General features: G+C 43.3%; 1 protein-coding gene across 6 annotated transcripts in view; it reads right to left on the bottom strand.

The window, feature by feature from the left end:
- The window catches only part of RUFY3 (RUN and FYVE domain containing 3), a 140740-nt gene that overhangs the window by 29070 nt on the left and 91349 nt on the right, over window positions 1-20321 (bottom strand). For 4 of the 6 annotated variants that reach the window (XM_069743405.1, XM_069743404.1, XM_069743407.1 and 1 more), the window contains exons 10-14: window positions 19971-20054; window positions 10258-10425; window positions 8992-9089; window positions 4027-4146; window positions 12-138 (exon numbers count right to left, since the gene is read on the bottom strand). In XM_069743405.1, the coding sequence (XP_069599506.1) occupies window positions 12-138; window positions 4027-4146; window positions 8992-9089; window positions 10258-10425; window positions 19971-20054 (597 nt within the window). Of the gene's footprint in view, window positions 1-11; window positions 139-4026; window positions 4147-6292; window positions 6614-8991; window positions 9090-10257; window positions 10426-19970; window positions 20055-20321 lie in introns of those variants that run through there. The other 2 variants (XM_069743408.1, XM_069743409.1) reach the window with 1 other exon arrangement.

The raw sequence follows: 20321 nt of genomic DNA, 5'->3' as shown, positions 1-20321 counted from the left end.
CCAGTTCTCACCGTGTTTTTTTGCAGAAGATGTGGTTTTCTTAGAGGAGAGTATTTATTTTCAGGTAAGCTTTGCTCTTTCTGATTTCCGGAAGACTTTCGGTTTCTTTCTTTTTTCAGTTCCTTGTCATATTGACGGCTTTAAAAAAAACCAAAAACGACACGTGAAAACAATTTTGGGTTACATCAAAATACATGCTTTACATTACAGTGCACTAGGTTAAGAAACTACAGTATGCCTGCAATAAGCAAAACGTATCTTCCTGCTGCTGCACTGTTATCTACTGCAATATTTATGTCTCTATAGTAACAGACTACCAACAAAATCTGAGTAGTCTGATCCTGCAATTATGAAAAGTGTTCTTACTAATTTACTCAATGTCCATTAGCAGTAAATCTGAAACAGCTGCTGATTCACATACACAAGATATCATGTTAAAAGGAATCTGTCAGTAGAATCAACCTTCCTAAGCCATCTATATGTGTGTGCAGGTTATAGGAGTCTCAATAAAGTAATAGTTTATATCTGCAATCTGATGTTTTATTCCAGACTAGTCCACATTTGTCTTAATCTGTAAATGAGTTGTTAAATGGGATTTATGAGACTTAAAAAAAAATTGTGCCTAAGCACTAACAGGCATGTAGTTGGTAACAGAGGAAACTACTTGCCTGTTGTACCCAGCGACGGTCATTGACTGCTCCTGCCAGAGATTCAGATGCTCTCTGTGAACAGAGCAGCAGTTTCTATTCCTGTTGACAGGGTGAGACTACTAGCATCATGTTGATTGAAAGCCGGCTTCCCCCAATTAGGCAGCTAAGCTGGCTATCAATCAGCATGATACCAGTAGTGTATCCCTGCCAACAGGAAGAAAAAAAAAAAAACTGTCTCTCTTGATGTGACATCAACGGAAATCTGTGACCACTCTGTGCCAGCGGAGAACGGCGACTGGGCATAACAAGCAGGCAGGTAGCAATTATCTGCCTGTTAGTGTTTAGGCACTTTTTTTTTTTTTTTTTTTTTAATCCTGGATAATCCCCTTTAAGATCTATGTATAGATCTGATAATGACAGTATAATTTCAGCAATATATGCTTAACTCTAAAACACTGCAGTCACAGAAAAACTTTGTTTTAAAGCCGCCCAGTCAGGTAGCCACATGGAGGACTGAGCCGCACGGGCGATTAGTTGGACAGGCAGTTCCGATGCGACTTTTCCCTACCTGCTTCTCCTGGAGTGAGAGGTCACTCCCTATGTACGCTTGGAAAAAAAGACACCTGTCACTCCAGGGCAGCGGGTGGAGAAAAGCCAGTCTGACTAGTCTCCATGCGGTTCTGTTCCTGGCAGCTAATAAACCAAACAGCTATATGCTGCCTCTTGATCATCTGTCCGGTTCCCTGAAAGGCAACCTGTCACACAGTACAGGTAGCCTAATATGACACCACAGTGTTATATAGCAGGAGGAGCCAAGCAGATTGATATATAGTTTTATCAGAACAATGACTGTGGGGGTGTATTAATCAATGATTTCCAGCTATCTTTGTATGTAGACTTATAGAGGAAATACTGCCATTCAATGACTAAGGCCACCTCCTTGACTGCTAAACCCAGAATGAGCATGGATTGCAATGAATAAAATACAGGCAACAATGAGCCTCTTCACCACAAACCCATCAATCTGTTTAGCTTCAGCCACCCAGACTCCAGAGGATTTCCATACTGACAGGTTTCTTCTAAATTTAAGAGATAATGAGCATCTACATGAATATTATGGACATATGTAGAGCCAGAAAGCATCAGTATTGTCTCTGGAGTGAATGTTCTTTAAGGCTTAAAGAAGAATAAAGAGGATGAGAATCAAATTGATCCTGAAAATCCTGTCAGAGTAATAAAATGACAACTACACAATTATGCTGCTAGCTTATTTCATTGCAGGGTATTCCGGATGGTGACCATGTGATACAAAAGAACAGGAAAGCAGCAAATATTCATCAAAACGTATTTACTTACGCTAATTAGTGTACTGCTAAGAAATGTCATTAGCAAAAGATCACAGTTGCAGGAAGCTCAAGCGTAGTGTAGCTGTGACTATTACTAGCTGTTTATGTATAGAATTTGCAGTTTCCACAGTGGGAAGGCTTAAAGGGTTTTCTCTTCAAAAGTAGGCAAATTGCAAAGTGCTTGTAAACACAAACAACTTGGTGATTTACTTCTCTCTGTTCTAAAGAAAGGAGGGATTTTTAATTCTATTGTGCACTGCTCATTGCCGAGACTCTCAGTCTTTCAGAGGTGGCTAGTTAACTAGGCAAGGAGTGTGCGTTTTCAAGAGCCGCTGCAAAGTGAGCTGGATCACTTCACCTGGCCAACCTCGGTATCCCTATGTTCCTTCCATGCTGCTGCCTCTTCTAGCCAGAATGGAGGAGCACACAGTCCTGGTGGATGGTTCACACTATCAGTCAGGAGCGCACAGCCCCCAGAGAGCAGGAAGTCAGGAGGCTGGGGAGCAGTGTGCTCCTGAAGGTAGGATCATGAGAACAACCCTTAGAACAGGTTGCCTCTAATTATTTCAGAAACTACACCACTCTTGTCTATTTGTTGTACCTGATATTACATTTGCTTAAATTGTGAGTAACTGCAGTAACAGACCCAGCCCACAGACAAAAGGGGTGCTATGAATTTTTGTCTAATCTCAAATAACTTCCAAGTCAAAAATCGACATGATGCAAGCATGGTTTTGTAAGCCTAACATTTAATAAGGCAGCAGAAAGCAAAGCTATTAAATTATAATGCAGTTATGGGACCCTTTAATCCATATCCACGTGGTTCAAATTTCCTCCTGTTCCATGCAGTTCTTATAATTCTCTTGTTCATGATATTATGTTTGTTAAAGGGAATCTGTCAGCTGGTTTTTGCTACCGCATCTGAGAGCAGCATGATGGAGGTAAAGAGACCCTGAATCCAACGATGTATCACTTAGATTACTGTGTGCAGCAGTTCTGACACCATCAAGAGTTTTTAGATTTAGCAATGCAGCAGAGCTGAGAAAGCTAACCCCACCCACACCAGGATCTCTGTGTACACACTCTGTATAGACAGTGATTTCCTGTCACAGGAGAAGGGGTGGAGAAGGACTTGAAAACAGTGGTAATCAATAGTGATGAGCGAGTGTACTCTTTGCTCGGGTTTTCCTGAGCACGCTCGGGTGGGTCTCTGAGTATTTGTAACTGCTCGGAGATTTAGTTTTCCTTGCCTCAGCTGAATAATTTACAGCTGACCGCTTGAATACATGTGGGGATTCCCTAGTAACCAGGCAACCCCCACATGTACTCAGGCTGGCTAGCAGCCGTAAATCATGCAGCTGCGTCGACAAAAGCTAAATCTCTGAGCACGCCAAAATACTCGGAGACCATCAGAGTATGCTCGGGAAAACCCGAGCAACGAGTACACTCGCTCATCACTAGTACTCACCAGGCGATTAAACCTTCAGACTAAGTAAACAACACACACATCCTGACATGTAAAACATCCTTGAATTCTGTCTTAACCCCTACCTCATACTGTCCTCAGATTGCACAGCAAAAACTTGCTGACAGAGTCCCTTTAAGTGATCAAAATAGGAGAAGCGACGTAATCTTGTTTGTCTATACGAGTGTATAGGTCCCATATCTGCACGGACAATGATTAGCTAACCTGCAGAATAAAGACTGGCAAGAGACATGTACACCAATAGCAGCCATGAAATTTATTTATTGTACAAGAACCACAGTTAAATTATATTAGTTTTATGTTCTTTGCAGGTTGTGACAACTTTTACTTACAATGCCAACATTATCATTTATAGTTTATTAACCTGAGAGAGGGGTTCAGATAATCTTGAGAGTTGGGAGACAACATCCTACAATCTTTTAATGTGGGTGCAATGAAAGATATCACCACCTGCAAGAGGTTAGGAAATGCGTGGCACCAGAGACACCCAGATAGCATCACCACTGCTTCTGACTAGAACTACAGCAAGCAATCATGTCATCACCACTGCTTTTGGAGCTGATCCACTTCCATTTGTAGACTCTCAATCTTGTCCCCAAACTCTTGCTTGAAGAGTCTGTTGGCTTCTTCGGCCTCCAGCCGATTTCGCTCTGACACTCTCAATCTGGATGTGATTCACATGAAAGGGTAATAAAAAAAAAAAAAAAAGACAAAACAAAAGGAAATGGAGGTGGTGGGTATAACAAATGGATTATAATAAAATAGAAAACTCAAACAAGAGCAAAAGAAAAAAGGGAGGAAAATGGATAGAATAATAAAAAAATGATAGAAACCTATATAATATTTAATGAAACTTGAAGGTGAAGCAGGCAAAAACTAATCTATTCATATTACATGTAATATAATCTAAACGTCAGTCATAGTAGATATGTGAATTCCTCATGAAATTATTATTCTTAATCTTTTCACATTTGCACTGTTCTTCAATCACAGTCATTGCCACTAGGACTTTTATTTCCTCTTTACGTATACAGTCTCTTTTCTTTGAATGGCATCTTAAAAAAAGGTCAAGAACAGACTAGACAGACTAGTAACGCTCCTTGGTGTAGATACATTAAACGGTCTTGAGAGTCACAACCTTCATTTAGGCACGTCCTAAGAGGAATGCCTTTCTTTTAGGATGTAGTTTTAGGTTATGTTTAGACATAATGGATGTTTGACACAGAATTTATGTTCACAAGTAAATTTACATTTTTTATTTTTTTACTGTAGGTTTGAGGCAAAGTTTAGTGACAGGCCTGAATACTGATACAGAGTTGGGTTTACACCAAGTGACGTATGACAGAGGGCTTTCTCTCGGTTTCTAATGTGTATGCAGCTCAGTCCAGTCCTATATTTAACATCTGAAGATCTGTAATGCAAAAAGGCAGTAGAATAATGGCTTAATGGGGTTGTCCAGGACTTTGGATATCAATGAATATCTTTAGGAAAGGTCATCAATATCAAAGAAGTCAAACACCCGGCACCCCAAAGATCAGCTGTTTGTAGATCCTGTGGCGGCTGGATGTACTCTCTACGGAACAGCAGTGTTATAACTCCAAAGCAAGACCAAAGGGGCTGTACTAGAGGATTTGTTTATTCACCATTACTCTGATGAACGGTCCTTTTGCACTGAATTAACAGCATTAATATCCAATATGGGGTGCTCAGCACAGAAAATACAAGTCTTTTCTTTATGTGTGAAGTAAAATAATGCGCCACTCACCAAATGGAACGATTATTCCAAAGTCCTTTTTTATTTCATCCACGTGAACAAGAGACTGTGTGGGATTTGCGGGTCAGAGAGGGAAACGGATCCTGGACCTGCTGAAGCGCTCACTGCGCAAAACAGCCGTCGTCCATCTGCACGCTCCCTGACCCGCAAATTCCACAAAGTCTGTTGTTCATGTGGATGAAATAAAAAAGGACTTTGGAATAATCGATCCATTTGGTGAGTGCCGCGTTATTTTTTTTCACACAAAGTGTTATGCTCCATACACTTTGTGTAGTACTCGTTCATAAGTACTGCAACTCAGCTACTATTGAAGAGAATGGGGTCCACAGATACTAAGCAATAACGAAACCTTCAAATGGTGTGGTGTAGTGCCGCTCCAGCCAATGTCTGAAGGACAGAGAGCCAGTGTTCAACACTCCGTTGTTTCTGTCTGCCCGATAGACGTTATATGAAGCGGCACCACCTTCTCCATTTACTCTCCTCCTTACTGCGTTTATGCAGGAGGAAGGGACAAGTATGGTGTGAGCCTGACAGCCGATATATACTGCCTGAATCACAGAGGGCATATATCAGGCACTGGCTGCATGGTCTCAGTCAGGTATGTTTGACTCAAACAATGCAGTGCTTCAGACAAAAACAAACAAAAAAAAAAAACATCATACCTTAAGAGCTGCTGGGGACCGATCTGCACTAAAAACGAGTCCGACATGCAGGTTCCCTGGGGCTTTTCTCCACCCACTGACCTGGATTGACAGGTCTTTCCCTATACACGCATGTAGGTAGAGACAATCCAGGGCAGCGAGCAGGAAAGCCTGTGGAAACCTGCATGTCGGACTAGTCTACAGCTCGGTCAGCTTCTAGTATATGTTCTTTTCTGAAATGTGCAGTGTTCAGGATCAAATATACCAGGTTTAGATCATACAGCCAGTGCCGGAAACACGCTGCCCCCGGATGTCAGGTTCACTTTAAGGATCCCTGCTCTAGTGATGGTATCCCCAGTGAAATTTAGACCGTTGATGAGGAACCACAAAAGAAATGGTTTTAAAAAGTTTATTTGGCAAATTTTTGTGGGGTCTAACAAAGATTTTGTCTATAGTGAGAGGGTGGGAGAAAGAAAGGATAACAGAACGGAGGAGCCATGGCTTCAAAATGCAGCGGTTTTCAAATGAACAGTAGGCAACATTTAACATCTATGTAGTAGCTTGTGACAAGGCAGACGTCTCTCGCTTCCTCCTGCTACCAAGTTCCTCTGTTAGTGCGGGCAAGGCGCCCTGTGTTAGCCACCTAGTGCTGCTTCTGTAACAGTTTGCTGGCTGTACTACTTAAGGTTTTTGCCTGTTTCACCAAATTCTTTTCACTAGTTTGTTAATTTAACAACGAAAACCAAAAAAGTTAACGGAGATTTTAGGGTAAATGATTAATAAAACAGAGAACATCAAAAGAAAAAGATCAATTAGGAAATTTGTACAGATACACAGTACAACTAAAATAAAGCAAACATATCAGATTATGGATCGCTGTTCCAGTAATAACGGAATGTGGCACCATAATACACCCAAAGGGGAGCTCAGCACAATCTAAGGAGCAATGGTATCAATACTAATATGGATGAAGAACATTACACATATAGGACAAATGCTTTTATACAAGTAGGATGTTTCCAGCTACATATTGCATTTAATACTCAGCTGACCAATCGCTAGCATAATTAATGATTTCTATAGGTTTTTAGAGCACAAAACTATTGTAGTTTTGTTGTCTGAAAATAATTGTGTTGTCCGACTTTGTTGACAACTTTATTTTTTTCTTACGGGCATGTATTTGGGGCTAAAAATCATTCTTGCAATTTCATTACAAATCTTGCACCATTTTGTTTTTTTACAGATTCCTACTTTCCTGCACTTTTTTGTGGTCTGCAGTCATAAATCAGCAGAGAGGAGCTCCGAGAGACACAGATAAGAGCTACACTCTGTCACACCATCCAAGCTCACTTGTGGAATTCCGGTTACCTCATCCCAAATGGATACACAATGAGTTAAAGTGCATGGATAACCGAGTGTTTTAGGCGTGCTCGAATAATATGTCCAAGTCCCCGCGGCTACATGTCTCACAGCTAACAAACAGGCAATCCTTGCATGTCCTGCTGCTGTCGAACAGCTGTCAGATATGAAGCTGCGGGGGACTTGGACATATTCCAGCCCGCCGAAGACACTCAGTTAGGCTAGCTTCACACTAGCGTTCGGCAGGGCTGCGGACAAAAGCCTTCTTCCTCCGTTAAGCCCCGCCCACTGCCGTGCCTCTTCCTTCAGCTCCGCCCACATCTACATGTGTACCCTATCTTTAACATTGGGTACACAGGCCATGCTGAAGTATGCGGATGCCACTGCATGCGTTGTTTTGAAGCTGCGCCGACCGCAGCAAAACCCTAACATGTTGCGTTTGATGCAGGTCAGCGCAATGTCAATGCGACACATGTGGAGGCATCCGCATACATCCGCATGGCCTGAGTACCCAATGTTAAAGATGGGGTACGCAGAACGCATGCAGACGTAGGCGGAGCTGAAGGAAGAGGCACGGCAGTGGGCGGGGCTTCACGGAGGAAGAAGGCTGCCGTGTGCAGCCCTGCCGAACACTAGTGTGAAGCCTGCCTTAGCACATGAGCATACTCGGAAAACACCTCATCATAACACGCTCGCTCATCTCTAGTAGCCAGCAATAAACCTTGCAAAGCAGAGGCTATACAAGGCTAACTGCAACATTTTTTTTTTTAATTAAATACAATTGAAAAAAATATTCTTAGCCCAAAATACATGCATTTAACAAAAAGGTGGACAACCCAATTCACTAGTACATCAAGCAAGTAATCTTGTGAATGTTCACCAAGGCTAGTTCTACATGTGTTGGAATTTTCCACTTTTTCGCCAAAAAGCTGCAAAAACCATATGGCAGGTTCTGGAGAATCAGTACGGACGCTAATCACTATGGGACTGTGGAAGGCAGTGGGCTGTTCTTGGCCATCTCCGTCAGTCCCATGGAATTACAACATTTTTGACAATTTCATGATGCATTGCAGTAGAAAGCTTTTGGTGTTCAAGCTTTATTTTTTGTTTCCATTAGAGGGAGCTTAGCACCTTATTAAATACTATTTTACTATATGGTATAACATACGCATTAAATGCAGTAACCTCCGACTAGTGCCTAAACCCTATCACGCTGGGTTCACACTTGAGCTTTGTCTCTTCTGTTTTAGGAATGAGCAAACAGATCCCTTGGGCCCTGCATGCTGCACTTTTTTCTCTGAAATCTGACACGTGAACGAACCAAAAAGGGCTCCATAATAATCAATGGGGACCCTCTGCTTCTGTTGCATTACTGCAAACGGATCCATTTTTGCCATGAATTTCATTTGTCTGTTCCTAAAATGGAACACGAACATGAAATGTCAGAGCGGAAGAGTGACCTGGGCCTAAATATATATCGTGTAATTAGTCAGCAAATTATGTAGGAGCCAGGGCAACATGGTGTTAAAGGGTGACCATTCAATTTAAAGTTCAATTTAAACAAAAGTCTAAATATTCTATTGCTGCATCAAATTGTTTGAAATAAGAAGAATTTTTTTTTCGTATATTTATTTCCTGCACTTAAGGAAAAATAGCTCATCCCTGACAACCATTTAGCATTCTTCTTTCAAGATCTATGATATAAAGCATTAGCAGACCAGTCCATGTATGTTACCTCTGCTCCAGTTGTTTGATCGTGGCAGCCATCTGATTGGTTTTCTCTTCCAAGCGACTGTTTAACTCAGTCTTCTGTTTCACTGCCAAATCTGAGCTCTGTAGTGAGATTTACCAGCACTATTAATGTCTTACAGGAACAGACGTTATACCAGATACTTAGACATCAGTCATTACTTTACTGTACAGATAAGTATCAGACAATATATGAAAAGCTTTAACTACTTCTGGACTGCCCATATACTAAGAAAGTCTGGGCGGTCCACACTTTACTTTGCACTGACATTCTAAAACATTAATGCAAAGTAAGCAGCTTGCAGTCGATTGCGTTTCTTCGGGGAGAGAGTCAGCTGTCAGACACAGCCACACTACCCACAGAGAAGGCAAACAAGGTTTATTGCCAGGTTTACCTTCTCTACCTCTGTATACACAACACTGCATTAGCACTTGTGTATACACTAACAGGGTTTCCTCTTCTGGACTCCGTGATCATGTGATCGCTGGGTGTAGGGAGAGCGCAGCAGTTTTGTGCTAAGAGGCTCCGCTATGCCGGCATGAGGCTGCATTTACCCTGTAACTTGGGGAATAGAATGAATTAATATGATGTGATAGAATGTATTAATCTGCTCAAACCTTCCCAAAAGGTGTTTTTTTTTTTTAAATACCTTATTGGGAGGGCTCAGTGTGTAAAATAAATGGAAAAAAAAATGTATAAAATAGAAAAAAAAAAAAAAACAAGAAAAATAAAACAAAGACACTGTCAGTTTGAATTGCTGTTTCTAGCCCACCCTGTCAAAAAAAAAAAAAATATGTCCAACATATAAAAAATAGTTTCTACAGAAAGGGGAATGCGATTTAAATAACTTTTTTTGGGGAAAAACTTTGTTGTTGTAAAATAAACAAAAACATGAAAAATAGAAACTTTGTATGGGTAGTGGCGCTTGTATATGTAGGTAGAACTAGTTGCAAATAAGACAACAACCACAGTAGTCTAGTGGATCATATAAAGTTAGGTATATTTGCGCTGTAGTTCAACTTATGAGAAAACAAAAAACAAAAGAAAAAAGTAGAACAAAAACAAAACATTAGGGAGAAGGATCCAGTATACCTATGGTATCACTAATTAACTGTATGTTGTGCCAATACAAAGCCCACATACAAAAATTGATACTTGGCTGAAAAGGCACAACTTTCTTGTGTGATAAGGAATAATAAGTATTGTTTTCTCATAGAGGCTTCCTATAGTGCCTCGTCTAGGGATTCCTACCTGAAGTTTAAAGGAAAGCTCATGCTTTAAAGCCCTGAGATCATCAAGTTGTTGTCTGAGTGCTGCTAAAGCATCTTGCTTCTCACAGACATCCTTATCCAGCATCTTCATTGCCATTTCCATCTCTTGCCTCATTCCTATTTGTACCTCCAGTTCTTTTTCTATGTCCTAAAACAAAAAACATATTAATGCAGAAAAGGACATAGGAATAGACTTGTGAATCCTCATATCATGCACGGTGTGAGGATTCTCCGATGCCGGCATCGGGTGGTCAAGTGCCGGCAAGTATGTGATTTGCATACTTCCAGCTACGTTCCGACCTTGCTCAATACTCTTCCATCTAGGTGGCACGTGACCACATGTACAGTAGTGTTCAAAATAATAGCAGTCCAATATGACTAACCAGACTAATCACCGGTTTTGGAATAAATTATATTACTACATGTCAAAAATTTACCAGTTGGTGCAGTAGATTCTAAGAAAACCAACAGACTCCACATTCATGATCTGCATGTTTTTAAGTCTGTTTAATAGAATATTTAATTGAAAAGGAGTGTGTTCAAAATAATAACAGTGTGGAGTTCAATAAGTGAGGTCAATCATTCTGTGAAGAAACAGGTGTGTGAATCAGGTGGCCCTCATTTAATGGTGAAGTCAGGGTATGTTGTACATTTATTTCTTCTTGAAAGCCTGAGAAATATGGATCGTTCGAGACATTGTTCAGTAGCACAGCGTACAATGATAGGCTGTTCAGCTAAAGTGATCTTCAGTGCTAAAAAATGGAAAGTCAAACCAGAGAGAGGTGGACCAAAACGGACGACTACTATTCAAATGGATGAAAGAAGAGCCAGAATGGCAAAGGGTCGGCCAATGATCAGCTCCAGGATGATCAGAGACAAGTTACCTGTGAGCAGTGTGACAGTTAGAAGACACCTGTTTGAAGCTAATCTCTAAGCAAGAAGTCCCCACAAAGTCCCACTAATACAAAAACCACATGTACTGAAGCGGATACAATTTTACAAAGAACACATCAGCTGGCCTAAAGAGAAATGGAGAAACATTTTGTGGACTGATGAAAGTAAAATTTTTCTTTTTGGGTCCAAGGGCCACAGACAGTTCATCAGAAGACCCCCAAACTCTGCATTGAATTCACAGTACACTCTGAAGACAGTGAATTATGGTGGTGCAATTATCATGATATGCAGTGAGATGAAGAAACTTGGCGGCACTCACCGGTCTTCAACAGGTATCTTTATTGCTTCACGGCACGGGGGTACGAACAAGAAAAGAGCAGCAGGCGAACGACGGCCGTTTCGCGCCCTTCCGGCGCCCGTTGGAACCCGTTGAAGCGCCGGAAGGGCGCGAAACGGCCGTCGTTCGCCTGCTGCTCTTTTCTTGTTCGTACCCCCGTGCCGTGAAGCAATAAAGATACCTGTTGAAGACCGGTGAGTGCCGCCAAGTTTCTTCATCTCACTGCTGTGTTCGCTAATACTTGTCATTCCGGCTGGAGCACCGCAGGTCTGCCGGCTGGCCAGCTATTGTGGATCCTGGGAGCCGCGGTCGTGGGAGTGGTGGTGCGGTCAGCTGTTCACTCCTGTTACGTAGTATTATCATGATATGGGCATGTTTCTCATACTATGGTGCCGGACCTATTTACCGCACACCAGGTAAAAATGCCGTTTCCGAGGCAAAGCCAACAAATGCCAAAAAATCATGGGATGTAGTCCGAGCATCCTGGACTGGAATAACAGTTGACAGGTGCCAGAAGTTGGTTGACTCTATGCAACATAGATGTGAAGCAGTTCTAAAAAAAACAAACTTTAGGTATACAACTAAATATTAGGTTAGTGATTCACAGGAATGCTAAATCCACAAAACACATAGTACATATAGTGGGTTTGTAAAGACAAAAGCAGAGACTATTTTTTTAGACCAACCCAATGTTCATTTTTTGTTATTTTCTGTAAAATAGTTAAAAATTATATACATTTCTCATCATGTTTTGAATTATAAAACATTGTGCAATGTTCCAAATGCATGGAAATAAAAACTAGTATCAAGATTAACTGATGTTTTGAAACACACTTATTTTGAACACTACTGTACGCAAGTCAATCCCAGGCCAAATAACCCTTTTAAGGCTGAAAGCAGCGGCAATCATCTGCTTTATAGCATTCTAACTGAACAGAAGTCCATCTGTACTTCTACAGTGGGGAAAATAAGTTTTTGATACACTGCCAATTTTGCAAGTTTTCCCACCTGCAGAGAGAATGGAGAGGACTAATTTTTATCGTAGGTATGCTTCACCTGTGAGAGACAGAATCTAAAAATAAAAAACAGAAAATCACACTGTATGATTTTTAAATAATTAAATTGTATTTTATTGCATGAAATAAGTGTCTGATCACCTACCAACTAGCAAGAATTCTGGCTCTCACAGACCTGTTAGTTTTCCTTTAAAGAGAACCTGTTACCATGTTTGGCTGATCTGAGATACGGCCATCACCTTTCAGGGCTTATATACAGCATCCTATATTGCTGTATATAAGCCCCCAAATTCGACCTGGAAGAACTGAAAAATAACTTCTTATACTCACCTGCTGGGCGGTCCCGTCCGAGGGCTGTCGCTCTTCTTGGTCCGGTGCCTCCCATCTTCTTACAATCGCCGTCGTCCCCCTTGCTTCATGTGGATGACGCGTCCCTGCATCATCCACACAGTCTGCTCGGCATCGCGCTCCTGTGCAGGTGTACTTATGTGCCCTGTTGAGGGCCTGCGCACTGCAGGATTTTGCTCTGCCATCCACACGAACCAAGAAGGAGGGCAGCATCGCAAAAAGATGGGAGGCGCCGGACCAAGAAGAATGACGCCCCTCAGACCGGACAAGTATAATAAAAGTTATTTTTTTTCTCTTACAGGTTGGGTTGGGGGCTTATATACAGCAATATAGAATGCTGTATGTAAGCCCTGAAAGGCGGTGGCCGTAACTCATATCGGCCAAATCTGGTGACAGGTTCCCTTAAAGAAGCCCTCCTACTCTGCACACATTACCTGGATTAATTGCACATGCTTGAACTCATTGCCTGTATAAGCGACACCAGTCCACACACTCAGTCAGTCACACTCCAACCTCTCCACCATGGCCAAGACCAAAGAGCTGGACGCCAGGGACAAAATTGTAGACCTGCACAAGGCTGGGATGGGCTATAGGACAAAAGGCAAGCAGCTTGGCTAGAAGGCAACAACTGTTGGCACAATTATTAGAAAGTGGAAGAAACACAAGATGACTGTCAATCTTCCTCAGTCTGGGGCTCCATGCAACATCTTGCCTCATGGGGAAAGGAGGGGTCTTCCCGCATGACAATGACCTGAAACACACAGCCAGGGTAACTAAGGAGTGGCTCCGTAAGAAGCATTTCAAGGTCCTGGAGTGGCCTAGCCAGTCTACAGACCTTAATCCAATAGAAAATCTTTGGAGGGAGCTGAAACGCAATGTTGCCCAGTGACAGTCTCGAAATCTGAAAGATCTGGAGAAGATCTGTATGGAGAAGTGGGCCAAAATTCCTGTTGCACTGTGTGCAAACTTGGTCAACACTACAGGAAACATCTGACCTCTGTAATTGCAAAGAAAGGTTTCTGTATCAAATATTAAGTTCTGTTTTTCTATTCTATCAAATACTTATTTCATGCAATAAAATGCAAACAAATTATGTAAAAATCATACAATGTGTTTTTCTAGATTTTTTTTTTTTTTTTTTAAGATTGTCTCAGTTGAAGTGTACCTATGATAAAAATTACAGACCTCTCCATTCTTTGTAGATGATGAGAAAGCATTAAGCTACTTACTGGTAGCGGCATTTTTCGGAGGCCCATGACAGCACACGAGAGAGAGGGGATCCGCCCTTAAGGAACAGGAAACCTACAGATACAAAAGGGCGGCACCTCTCCCCATGCATCAGTTGTATTTCAGAGCCTGAGAGGACTGCCGCGGTTAGTGGTACACAAATATACAATATATACATTATATACATTTGAAACAAAATAACCCATTATTGTAATAAGACACCATACGTGAGATTTACATATTACGCTATATACATATCAGGAAGTGCTACCCCCACGTGAATAGGGAGGGAACTAAGGGTGCTGTCATGGGCCTCCGAAAAATGCCGCTACCAGTAAGTAGCTTAATGCTTTATTCGGACTCCCATGACAGCACACGAGAGATTTACAGAGATGTAAGCTACCTTAGGGAGGGACTATAGATTGTAGCACCCTTAACCCAAAGGAAAGATCAGAGGAGGACCCCAAATCCAACCGATAGTGTTTAAAGAAAGTGGAAGGGGATGACCATGTGGCCGCCTTACATATCTGCTCCACTGACACTCCAGATCTTTCTGCCCAGGATGACGCCATGGCCCGGGTGGAATGTGCCTTTAGGTTCTGCGGAGCTGGCCCCCCACCTGCTGTATAAGCTAGAGAGATAGTTTCCCTAATCCATTTAGCCAGTAAATATTTTGATACTCTAAACCCTTTCCTTGGACCTTGGAAGGAAAGAAGCAGTGCCCCATCTTTCTTCCAATTATCAGTAGCTGAGATATACTGAAGAAGAGATCTCCTGACGTCTAACGTATGAAGCTCCTGCTCTTTAGGATTAGAGGGATTAGGAATAAAGGACGGCAAAACTATCTCCTGTGATCTATGGAACCGTGTCGCCACCTTTGGCAGATATGCTGGGTCTGGTCTAAGGACTACTCTGTCTGACAAGATTTCAGTGTATGGAGGAGCTCTGGAAAGTGCCTGTATATCCCCTATCCTGCGAGCTGAGGTTATGGCGATCAGGAAGGCTGTCTTAAGTGTCAACATTTTGATCGAGGCCTCCTGCAGAGGTTCAAAGGGGGGTTTAGTTAGAGAGGACAGAACTAAATTTAAATCCCATGGAACTGTTCTGTCTTTATGCAGTGGTGTAGATCTACTAACTGCCTTCATAAACCTCGCTATCCAGTAGTTATTCGCTATATTACAGGAAAACAGGGCACCTAAAGCTGAGACCTGTACCCTAAGGGTACTAGGAGAGAGTTTCAACTCGAACCCCTTTTGTAGGAACTCTAGGATTTGTTGTACTGGCACCCCGTCTTGGATATTAAACTTTGAACAAGACAAGAACTTTCTCCAAGTCCTAGAGTAGATTTTCGTAGTTATTTGCTTTCTACTCTTTAGGAGCGTCTCCACCAAGTTTGGAGAGAAGCCTTTTCCCATTAATAGTGACCGTTCAAACACCATGCCGTCAAATGGAGCCCCGTCACTTGTGGATGGGAGATCGGTCCCTGCGAAAGCAAGTTCGGGATCTCTGGCAGTACCCAGGGGACCGCTACAGACATTGTCTTGAGCCAGGCAAACCAGGTTCTTCTGGGCCAAAAGGGGGCGATAAGGATGACTTTCGCTCGATCCTCCCTGATTTTCCTCACCACTAGAGGTATCAGGTTCAGTGGTGGGAAAGCATAGGCTAGTGGAAAATCCCATTTTATGAGAAACGCGTCTACCGCCAGGGGATTCTCCCTGGGATTTAGGGAGCAAAAAAGTTTTACTTTTCTGTTGTTTCTGGTGGCGAATAGATCCACCACTGGTTGACCCCATCTGCGGACGACAAGATTGAAAATGTCCTCGTTGAGAGACCACTCTCCCTGTTTTAACACATTTCGGCTGAGGAAATCTGCTGCCACATTTTCTTTTCCTTTGATGTGAAGAGCTGTCAAAGATAGAAAATTGAGCTCTGCCACCTGGAACAACCGATCCGTGATCTGCATTAAAGTTTCGGAACGAGTTCCCCCTTGCCGGTTTATGTAAGCGACCGCCACTCTGTTGTCCGACAGAATTCTGACGTGCTGGCCCTGCAGATATACGAGGAATTTTTTAACAGCCAGTTCAACCGCCAACAACTCTCTTTGATTTGATGAAAATGTTGTGAAGGGTTCCCACTGTCCCTGGACCACCATGTCTCCCATATAGGCTCCCCACCCTGAAGAGCTGGCATCCGTGGTTATCACGTGGGTGACATCTATCATCCAGGGAACCCCTGCTGATAAATTTTGTTTATCTAGCCACCATCTAAGGGAATTCAATGTTATCGGCCTCAATGTCAATTTTCCATTCAATGCGCCTCCTAAGGCTCTGTCATGGAACAGGACTTCATTTTGTAGGGACCTGGTGTGGAACTGAGCCCACTTAACTGCTGGGATGCAAGATGTGAGTGACCCAAGTAGAGACATTGCTTGCCTAAGTGTCATGGAAGGTGTATTGATTGCTCTTAATACAAAACTCTGAATTTGGTCCATTTTCTCTATAGGGAGGAGACACTGCTGTGTCACTGAATTCAACATTAACCCCAGGAATTTTTGAACATTTAGGGGCTGTAATTTAGATTTTTCAAAGTTTATGATCCAACCCAACCGTTCTAGTTTGGTTTTAGCAATCTCCCATTGTGACAGACAATGATCTACCGAGTTACCTACAATGAGGAAATCGTCTAAGTAGGGGACTATAAGGATATTTGACTCTCTTAAATGCGCCATAACTTCCGCAATTATTTTAGTAAACACCCTAGGTGCCGAGGTGATCCCAAAGGGGAGCGCTCTGAATTGAAAATGTCGAATCCTACCCCCCATTAGTATCGCTACCCTCAGGTATCGTTGGAAATCAGCATGAATGGGTACATGATAGTAGGCATCTTTCAAATCCACTACTACCATGAAACAGTTGTTGAAAAGCATTTTTATTGCCGAATTGATGGACTCCATTTTGAAAGTATGTTTCACCAAAAACTTATTGAGACCCTTAAGATTTATAATGGTCCTGTAAGATTTATCAGGCTTCTGGATTAGGAACAGGGGAGAGTAAAACCCTTCCCCTGCCTGAGAATACGGCACTTCTACCAAAACATTTTTGGAACAAAGAGTCCTCACTTCCTCTTCTAGGGCGAATTGTTCAGTGGGAGATGAGCGCCAGGGTGTTAACCTAAATTTGTCCTGTGGAATATGAACAAATTCCAGCTTGAGACCATGGGAAACAGTGTCTTTTATCCAAACGCTGTTTGTGATTTTCGACCACTCTGCCGAGAAATGCAATAGTCTCCCTCCCACTGGAATTGCCAGTCATTGGTCTTGTTTTTTATTTTCCGTCTGGTTACGGCGAAACATGAGACCTGTACCTCGCTTTCGCCTATCCTCCCATCTGGGACGATCTCTCCCTGGTGAAAAGGCTCGCTTTCCTCCCCGGTTGAACCTTCTTTTGTTGAAGGGACGACGGTATGGATTGAACAGGTTGGGAAACTTTTTCTTATCATCTCCTGCTTTCTCCAGGAGTTCATCCAGGGTAGGCCCAAATAAATATTCGCCTTTACAAGGGATAGCGCAGAGCTTCGCTTTTGCCTGCATATCCCCCGGCCAGCATTTCAGCCATAGGGCTCTCCTTGCAGCATTAGAAAGTCCTGCTGCTCTAGCTGCCAACTTTACGGAGTCAATTGAGGCGTCTGATAAAAAAGCCGCCCCCTCCTGGATTACAGGTAATGCTGAGAGAATGGACTCTCTAGAGGCCCCTTGTTTTAATTGGGTCTCCAACTGGTCCAGCCAGACCATCATTGACCTTGCCGTGCAGGTTGAAGCTACCGCAGGTCTTAAGGAGCCAGCTGCCATCTCCCAGGTTCCCTTCAGGAAGGTATCCACTTTCCTATCCAGGGGGTCTTTAAGTGTTCCCATATCTTCAAATGGGAGAGAAGATCGTTTAGCTACCTTGGCAATTGCTGCATCCAGCTTGGGTGCTTTCTCCCAGTTACCTACTGCTGGGTCATCAAAAGGGTATCGGCGTTTTTGCGCAGGTGGTAAGGAGCCTTTTCTCTCAGGTTTCCTCCATTCCCTATTAATAAGATCTTGTATTTTCTCATTTAAAGGAAACACTCTGCGCTTCTTTTGCTCCAATCCACTGAACATCATTTGTTCTTTGGATAGTTGAGGCTTGGGTTCCGATATACCCATTGTGCCTCTGACCGCCTTTACCAATTTGTCTATCCTTTCTAGGGGTAGGCAAAACCGAGCAGCGTCTTCTTCCGAAGAGGAGGATGATGCTGCTGAATTGTCTGATTCTTCGGACTTGTCCTTTTCCACAGACGAATCCGATGCCCACTCAGTTCTCTGCCTAGAACCTCCTGACTGTGAAAGGTTTTTAAAAGACTCTTTAACCTCCATTCTAATCATCTCCTTGAGACTGGCCGTAATAGAGGAGGATTCTTCGGCTACCTACGGGGATAAGTAAGGTAGACTAGAGTGTAAAATCTACATGCTATACCCCCTCCCCTCCTTCCAGAACCTCACCGTCTGCTGGATACAGGGGTCACATAGTTTTTTAGGGTGTGAGTCAGGCAAGGGAACCCCGCAGATGGCACATTCCCTATGCTTCGCCTTACTGACGTTTTTCCTTCCCTGCATAAAACACATGAGGGGAGACTAGTCACTAAGTGAACTTTCTCGAAGATCACTTACCAGTGGCTGCTCACACCCAGAAATACCGAAGCACGAGGGGGATCCTTTTTGACTGACCCTCCAGACCCCTGTCTGGAGGAGCTTCTGCGGCCCGAACCATCGCTCCTTTTTTCATGTTCCTTCTCCTTGGGTCTCTGGGATGCTTGTTCCAGCAGCACAACCTGCTGATCCTGATCTGAATCCATTTTCAGTAAATTGGAGCCAGAACCCGGGAACATGCTGCTGGAGCCGCCTTATAAGGCCCCTCCTTCGGTCAGCGCACCTTGCCCAGCTTGCTTGTTTAATTTTCCCGCCCCCCCGCAGCCGTGGGGAATCAATCATCGCTCCGGAGGGATTGCGGCATGATCTCCGGTGGGCGCCGCCATCTTGGAGCCCCCGCGCATGCGCAGGAGCTTACCGATCCGGAAGACGTCGCTGGCTCCGCCCCCCGACGTCACCACAGCTTACAGCGCTTCCTGTCAGCGCTGCAGCTCTCGTGGAACGCCGAGGCCGGCCAGCTACGATCCGATCGGCGCCCCCCAGATGCCGCCGCGCTCCCCCCTGCTCCAGAGAGACCCACAGCCCACGGGAAGGGCGACTTACCAGACGCTGGCCCCGGAGACCGGACACCCCCTGGCGACCGCTCCTCGCTGCCTAGTCACCGCCGTGCCGCCCTGCCAGGGCCACCGTGACTACTTCAGGTACCCGCACCGGCCGAAGTGGGAGACCCTCTCGCCACCAGAATCGGTCCGGCCGGCCTGGACTCCTGTAGTATCTATAGGCATCCAGTCCCTTCAGGAACAGGAAACCAACTGATGCATGGGGAGAGGTGCCGCCCTTTTGTATCTGTAGGTTTCCTGTTCCTTAAGGGCGGATCCCCTCTCTCTCGTGTGCTGTCATGGGAGTCCGAATAAAATGTGCATAATCAGCAGTGTATCAAATACTTATTTTACCCACTGCATATCTTTCCTAATGCTTGCAGCTACGTCACACTGTAACAGAAGGCTGAAACACAGACAAAAATACATTGTGAAGGAAGCAGCGTAGAATTTTAGCTTATTTACATTGAAATAGTAAATTAAAAGACAGAAAGGGTAATTAAGCATTGAGATACACAAGTATTGAATGGACTGCTGAAAAGATGCATCTATTTGACAGTCCTGGCTTTTGAACCTTCAGGTGCCATGACAATGTGATCCTACCAGTCTTAACTGGGTTTCTTCCTTCAAGTGTTTCCTGACTTCACTAAGCATTTGCCCGTCTGCTGTTCTCTCTTGCTTGTTCCCCTGGAAAAAAAAAAAAAACGGAAAACAAAAACATGAATTAACTGTTGATGTAAAATAAAACCCAACAACAGCAGGATAGATTATTAGAGCCCAATTAGACAAGCCAACCATGGCTGTTAAATGATCATGGAAGCCGATCGGCAGTCATTTATAAACTAGTGCTCCATGTGCACAGAACAAACGTTAATATGATCGTTCTTTGCTTTACAAAGGATAACTTTACTGCTTTACTGATAACATGATGTTCTCTCAGCAAACACATGCAGG

Source organism: Ranitomeya imitator, chromosome 1 (assembly GCF_032444005.1).
Source record: "Ranitomeya imitator isolate aRanImi1 chromosome 1, aRanImi1.pri, whole genome shotgun sequence".
In the NCBI taxonomy this organism is placed as follows: domain Eukaryota; kingdom Metazoa; phylum Chordata; class Amphibia; order Anura; family Dendrobatidae; genus Ranitomeya; species Ranitomeya imitator.
The sequence above is the reverse complement of the archived record's forward strand: the minus strand, read 5'-3'. Positions and strand labels throughout refer to the sequence as shown.